We start from the raw sequence: 7500 nt of genomic DNA on the forward strand, positions 1-7500 counted from the left end.
ATCCATTTTCTACCGCTTATTCCCTTTCGGGGTCGCGGGGGGCGCTGGCGCCTATCTCAGCCACAATCGGGCGGAAGGCGGGGTACACCCTGGACAAGTCGCCACCTCATCGCAGGGCCATAGTAATATTATAGTATAATATAAATAAATATAATACTATTAGTATATTGTAATTATTGTAATTTTTAATTAGTATTGTTAGCTACAATTATTTTGCATGCATTATTTGTTATAATATTATTATATATATAATAATAATGCAATTTATTAGTAGTAGTAGTTTATTTTTTTTAAATACAATTATGATCAATGCAAAACTTGTATAAAATGGTTTGTGTAAATTGTACTTATATAAATTGTGTATATTACTGTTTCATTGTTATTGCCATGAGCAAATAAACACAAATACAATTTCCTAATCATATTCCAAAGCTAAACAGCTTTTTCAAACTATAGTTATTTTGAAATAATTTGTTTTAAATACATTTTTCAACATTTTAAATATGTATATACTTATGATATAGGTGCCTGTAATCATATGTATTAAGGGAAAACACGATTCTCTTATACAGTGTCCATTTTGTCGTTAAATGACCAATTATGATGACGTAGCGACTTGTCCAGGGTGTACGCCGCCTTCCGCCCGAATGCAGTTTAGATTCAGCACCCCCTGTAGAAAAATGGATGGATGCATGGTAGAAAAATGGATGGATGCATGATGAAATATACATTATATTGACATGTCAGTATATTAGAATTATCATTAATACTATCTAAAAAATGTTTGACATGTAATATCATTATTCCTAATATTTGTATTTTTATAACATAGTTTAAATCCAACAGTATAGTAGTATGTATAGTTTTAATTTTGCAGAACTAGATTCAATTTTTATTTGTAGTAGTAATAATATTATAGTGTAATATAAATATAATAGTATTAGTATATTGTAATATAATTGTAATTTTTAAGTAGTATTGATAGCTATGATTTTGTCATTCAATAACCAAATATGATCAGGTGGCGACGTGTCCAGGGTGTACCCCTCCTTCCGCACCAATGCAACTGAGATAGGCTCCAGCTCCCCCCGTGAACCCAAAAAAGGGACAAGCGGTAGAAAATGGATGGATGGATAATCAAATATACATTATATTGACGTCAGTATATTAGAATTATCATTAATATTAGCTACAATTTTTTTTAAATGTAATACACCTGTACATCATTATTCTTAATCATTTTATTATTATAACATAGTTTAAATAAAATAGTATAGTAGTATGTATAGTTCTTGTTGCATTTTCTGTTACGGTTCAGACCCCTGCCAGCGCCGCTCGTCCATCTGTGCGCCACTCGGGGCACGCCCACGGGCGCACACATCCAGGAACGAGCCGCGCGCGTCCCCGCCCTGCAGCAGCTGCCAGCTGCAATCAGTCACCTGCAAACTTCACACCTGATGGTAATGACGGAGCTGCCTTTATAGACCTGGACAACCTGCCATCACGGGCCGGATTATAGCCATCTGTACCTGAGTAAGCATCCTGTGTCTGGCTTCCATCCCGCGTACTCGCTCTTCCCCTGCGACTTCCGTGTTTCTGTTGTCTGATGCTCTTGTTGTCTTCCCGCAGCTCTTCCCGTGTTTCTCCTGGATCCCCTGTTGTTCCCCTTGCCCCCCGGACTGCCTTTTGGATTCTCGACCTCCCGCTTGGACACGTTTTCCCACGGACTTCCGCGTTACTTCACTTCCGTCAACATTTTGGTAAGACATCCTTCAGCTAATCTACACACATAGCCTTACACTATACACACTTGAGTTTTGATCAGACTTCATTTCCTTGGTTTATTCATTAGCAGTATTAGTATTATTATTATTAGTAGTAGTACTACAGATTTATGTATATATTTACTATATATAATAAATCTTTGGAGATACTGCCACCTGGTGTTCGTTTGCCGTCACCTCCCTTTTAGTCAAACATAACAGTATAATCCGGCCAATTGATTAGGGACCTGACGGCCGAGTACCTTAGCCCTGCCCCAGTGACTTTCGTTCAGCCCCCCCTGAATTTTTTTTCTTTCTCCTCCTCTTCTCCCATTCACTGTCTTTTTCTTTTTTCTTTTTTTGCTCCACACGGGAGGATTTGTCTTGTCCCGTCAACATGTCTTGGAAGGGGATGTTCAGTAGCAATATTAGCAAAGAGGAATTTTCTCGTCGCCTGGACACCCTCTTCCCACCCTTAGAGACTGTTCCTCAGTCTGCAGGAAGCGTCTGGCATCCAATTTTGGAGGGGGGGGATAGTACTGGTGACTGTGCTGGTGTGGCGGCGCAGTGGCACCCAGACAGGCTACCCCCTGCCAAACTAATTCCACCTGTCTTCCGCTTTTCTCAGCCACAGCCACCAGTTCCCTGGCTAGCCTCCGAACTAGCACCAGTTCCCTGGCTAGCGACCGAGCTAGCTCCAGTCCCCAGACTAGCCTCTGAGCTGGCACCAGTCCCCAGGTTAGCGCCCGAACTAGCACCAGCCCCACAGCTAGCCTCCGAGCTAGCGTCTGTCCCCGAGCTAGCCCCTGAGTTAGCACCAGCCCCACAGTTAGCCCCCGAGCTAGCGACAGTCCCCGAGCTAGCCTCCGAGCTAGCGGCAGTACCCGAGCTAGCAGCAGTACCCGAGCTAGCGGTAGTCTCCGAGCTAGCCTCCGAGCTAACGGCAGTCCCTGAGCTAGCACCCGAACTAGTGCCAGCCCCAAGGCTGAACCCCTCGTTTCCACCAGCTCCCTGGCTGGCCCCTGTGTCTCCACCAGCTCCCAGGCTGGCCTCGACCTCTGCCCCTCGGCCTGTAGCGCCGACTTCAGTACATCGGCCAGCTCCTCAGCTGCCCTCCTCGTCTTTGGCTTTGACGTCTGCTGCTTCCACGCCGCAGATGACGTCCGCTGCCTTCACGCCGCCGTCTTCCTATGCCTCTACGCTTCAGACATCACCTCCTCGTTTCTGGCGAGACGCACCATGGCGTCACTCGCGTCCGCCTCCACGACTTCCAAGATGGTGCCCGTTACTTGGTTGCCCGCCTCGCCGGCGTCAGCTGCATTCTACTCGCCGTCGCCACCAGACTCGTCCCCGGTGGATTCGGGGACACTTGGGCTGGCGACCCACCACCAGTTCGCCCCTCCGCCCTCCCTTGACTTTTGTTCCTGTGCTCTTGGTGTTTCGACCTGTGGGACATCTGGAAGCTGTCCATAAGAAGGGGGGTACTGTTACGGTTCAGACCCCTGCCAGCGCCGCTCGTCCATCTGTGCGCCACTCGGGGCACGCCCACGGGCGCACACATCCAGGAACGAGCCGCGCGCGTCCCCGCCCTGCAGCAGCTGCCAGCTGCAATCAGTCACCTGCAAACTTCACACCTGATGGTAATGACGGAGCTGCCTTTATAGACCTGGACAACCTGCCATCACGGGCCGGATTATAGCCATCTGTACCTGAGTAAGCATCCTGTGTCTGGCTTCCATCCCGCGTACTCGCTCTTCCCCTGCGACTTCCGTGTTTCTGTTGTCTGATGCTCTTGTTGTCTTCCCGCAGCTCTTCCCGTGTTTCTCCTGGATCCCCTGTTGTTCCCCTTGCCCCCCGGACTGCCTTTTGGATTCTCGACCTCCCGCTTGGACACGTTTTCCCACGGACTTCCGCGTTACTTCACTTCCGTCAACATTTTGGTAAGACATCCTTCAGCTAATCTACACACATAGCCTTACACTATACACACTTGAGTTTTGATCAGACTTCATTTCCTTGGTTTATTCATTAGCAGTATTAGTATTATTATTATTAGTAGTAGTACTACAGATTTATGTATATATTTACTATATATAATAAATCTTTGGAGATACTGCCACCTGGTGTTCGTTTGCCGTCACCTCCCTTTTAGTCAAACATAACATTTTCATTACTTTTGTTAGCTATGAAGATTTAATTTTGCAGAACTAGATTTAATTTTTTTTATTAGTAGTAGTAGTAGTAGTAGTAAAATTATAGTATATATATATATATATAATAGTATAATAGTATATTGTAATTATTGTCATTTTTAAATAGTATTGTTAGCTACAAATGATTTGCATGCATTATTTGTTATTATATTATTTATATTATGATAATAAAATGTATTAGTAGTAGTAGTTTAATTTTCTAAATACAATTATGATCAATGCAAAACTTGTATAAAATGGTTTGTGCAAATTGTATTTTAATAAATTGCGTTTATTACTGTTAGGGACGGCGTGGCGCAGTGGGAGAGTGGCCGTGCGCAACCCGAGGGTCCCTGGTTCAAATCCCACCTAGTACCAACCTCGTTGCATGCATTATTTGTTATTATATTATTTATATTATGATAATAGAATGTATTATTAGTAGTAGTTTATTTTTTTAAATACAATTATGATCAATGCAAAACTTGTATAACATGGTTTGTGCAAATTGTATTTTAATAAATTGCGTATATTACTGTTAGGGACGGCGTGGCGCAGTGGGGAGAGTGGCCATGCGCAACCCGAGGGTCCCTGGTTCAAATCCCATCAAGTACCAACCTCGTCACGTCCGTTGTGTCCTGAGCAAGACACTTCACCCTTGCTCCTGATGGGTGCTGGTTGGCGCCTTGCATGGCAGCTCCCTCCATCAGTGTGTGAATGTGTGTGTGAATGGGTAAATGTGGAAGTAGTGTCAAAGCGCTTTGAATACCTTGAAGGTAGAAAAGCGCTATACATGTACAACCTGTTTATTTATTTATTTATTTATTGTTATTGCCATGAGCTAATAAATACAAATACTATTTCCTTATTATAGTCCAAACTTTTTCAAACATAGTTATTTTGAATTTGTTTTAAATAACCTTTTCAACATTTTAAATATGTATATACATGTAATAATGTGTCCATTTTGTCGTAAAAGAACCAAATATGGTTCCCTATGGTATCATTAAGCACATATGACCGGCTACTGGAAAGTAAAATGATCATAAAATGAAAAATAATGACTTTTTTTTAATGCGTTAAGATGCTCCAACATTGCCGTTTGAAAGCCCAGAAAAGAAGAGAGGTGACTTTCAGTATCGTTTTCTTCGTCCGCTGTCAATCTTAGACCAAATTAAATTGCAAAGGACATTTTTTTAGCGCTGTCCAACATGCATCTCTTGGCTCGTAAAGTCGGGGATGATCCGCCTCCATTAGCAAGTCAAGCGACGGGACACACACTCAAGGACAGTCATACACAAACAGGGTTGTCTTAATTATGAACTGACTTTGACTGTGACTTTCATTTGCAGCTTAAACCAAGCGTGCCCCAAATGCAGAAGAATCCATAAAAGTCTTCCCAGGGTAATTCTTATCGCCAGTTGTTTGCCGGCTCTCTCCAATCATGTTTGTTTTGATGTTTGTGCCTGTTATGGATTTTATACAGGGTTGCTCAGGGTGGTAAATAATCGCAGAGGATCTCCTAAGCCTTTGATGCAACTTTAGCTTTGTTTACCCAGGCAGAAATGTTTCATTGCACTTTGTGACGCGCGCGGCCTCCGATGGCGTGGCGGGAGGTTACCGACACACAGCCGCTTCTGCGCTTATCATTTAACCGAAACTGTCAATTATGCTACCACGTTTTTTAATCAGACCGTCCGTTGTAATCCCCGTTGAGGAAAATTGGAAAATACAGTGATCTGTAATGAAATTGCAGTTTTTTTTTTCCCCACTCACGCCTGTTTGCACGCTACAGCTTCATCCCAATTACCTCGCTTATTAGCCCGCAAGACTACTTTCACTCGTGCTGTCACGCGTCCTCGCGGTAATTGTCCTCTCATTTTGGTACCATCATTTTTAGATCCCTTTTTAAAATGGCATTCCTTTAAGTTATTTGACATAAATACACAGCAGGATGTAAAACAGGGGTGTCGAACTCATTTTAAACTCATGGAGAAAAATCTACTCCCAAGTGGATGTAAATGTAAAGCGCTTTGAGTGACCAGAGAAAAAGCGCTATATAAATATACAAACCCCGTTTTCATATGAGTTGGGAAATTGTGTTAGATGTCAATATAAACGGAATACAATGATTTGCAAATCATTTTCAACCCATATTCAGTTGAATATGCTACAAAGACAACATATTTGATGTTCAAACTCATAAACTTTATTTTTTTCCCAAATAATTAACTTAGAATTTCATGGCTGCAACACGTGCCAAAGTAGTTGGGAAAGGGCATGTTCACCACTGTGTTACATCACATTTTCTTTTAACACTCAATAAACGTTTGGGAACTGAGGAAACTGTTGAAGCTTTTTTAAAGAGGAATTTTTTACCATTCTTGCTTGATGTACAGCTTAAATTGTTCAACTGTCCGGGGTCTTGTTGTCGTATTTTACGCTTCATAATGCGCCACACATTTTTCATGGGAGACAGGTCTGGAAAAAACCTGCACTCTTTTACTATGAAGCCACGATGTTGTAACACGTGGCTAGGCATTGTTTTGCTGAAATAAGCAGGGGCGTCCATGATAACGTTGCTTGGATGACAACATATGTTGCTCCAAAACCTGTATGGACCATTCAGCATTAATGGTGCCTTCACAGATGTGTAAGTTACCCATGCCTTGGGCACTAATACACCCCCATACCATCACAGAGGCTGGCTTTTGAACTTTGCGCCTATAACAATCCGGATGGTTATTTTCCTCTTTGTTCCGGAGGACACCACGTCCACAGTTTCCAAATTTTATTTGAAATGTGGACTCGTCAGACCACAGAACACTTTTCCACTTTGCATCAGTCCATCTTAGATGAGCTTGGGCCCAGTAAAGCCGGCGGCGTTCCTGAGTGTTGTTGATAAATGGCTTTCGCTTTGCATAGTTGAGTTTTAACTTGCACTTACAGATGTAGCGACCAACTGTAGTTACAGACAGTGGTTTTATGAAGTGTTCCTGAGCCCATGTGGTGTTATCCTTTACACACTGATGTCGGTTTTTGATGCAGTACTGCTTGAGGGATCAAAATCCGTAATATCATCGCTTACGTGCAGTGATTTCTCCAGATTCGCTGAACCTTTTGATGATTTTACGGACCGTAGATGGTAAAATCCCTAAATTCCTTGCAATAGCTCGTTGAGAAATGTTGTTCCAAAACTGTTCGACAATTTGCTTACAAATTGGTGACCCTCGCCCCATCCTTGTTTGTGAATTACTTAGCATTTCATGGAAGCTGATTTTATACCCAATCATGGCACCCACCTGTTCCCAAATAGCCTGCACACATGTGGGATGTTCCAAATAAGAGTTTGATGAGCATTCCTTAACTTAATTAGTATTTATTGCCACGCTTCCCAAATGCTTTGTCACATGTTGCTGGCATCAAATTCTAAAGTTAATGATTATTTGCACACCAAAAAAATGTTTATCAGTTTTAACAACAAATATGTTGTCTTTGTAGCATATTCAACTGAATATGGGTTGAAAATGATTTGCAAATCATTG

At 42.4% G+C, this 7500-nt stretch overlaps 2 protein-coding genes across 5 annotated transcripts in view; both read left to right on the plus strand.

Moving 5' to 3' along the window:
• b3gat1a (beta-1,3-glucuronyltransferase 1 (glucuronosyltransferase P) a) overlaps positions 1–7500 on the plus strand; it is a 308974-nt gene that overhangs the window by 120272 nt on the left and 181202 nt on the right. The gene's annotated exons all lie outside the window — the stretch shown is intronic.
• Positions 1816–3738, plus strand: LOC133537352 (proline-rich protein 36-like). Its single transcript, XM_061878377.1, has 2 exons — positions 1816–3476; positions 3573–3738. The coding sequence occupies exon 1, from the start codon at positions 2161–2163 to the stop codon at positions 3460–3462; it is 1302 nt and encodes a 433-aa protein (XP_061734361.1). The 5' UTR covers positions 1816–2160; the 3' UTR covers positions 3463–3476; positions 3573–3738.

The sequence above is a fragment of the Nerophis ophidion genome, linkage group LG18, assembly GCF_033978795.1.
Source record: "Nerophis ophidion isolate RoL-2023_Sa linkage group LG18, RoL_Noph_v1.0, whole genome shotgun sequence".
Lineage (NCBI taxonomy): Eukaryota > Metazoa > Chordata > Actinopteri > Syngnathiformes > Syngnathidae > Nerophis > Nerophis ophidion.

What these genes read in the sequence shown, in the direction of transcription:
- LOC133537352 (XM_061878377.1), top strand. Translation starts at nt 2,161, where the DNA reads ATGTCTTGGAAGGGGATGTTCAGTAGCAATATTAGCAAAGAGGAATTT.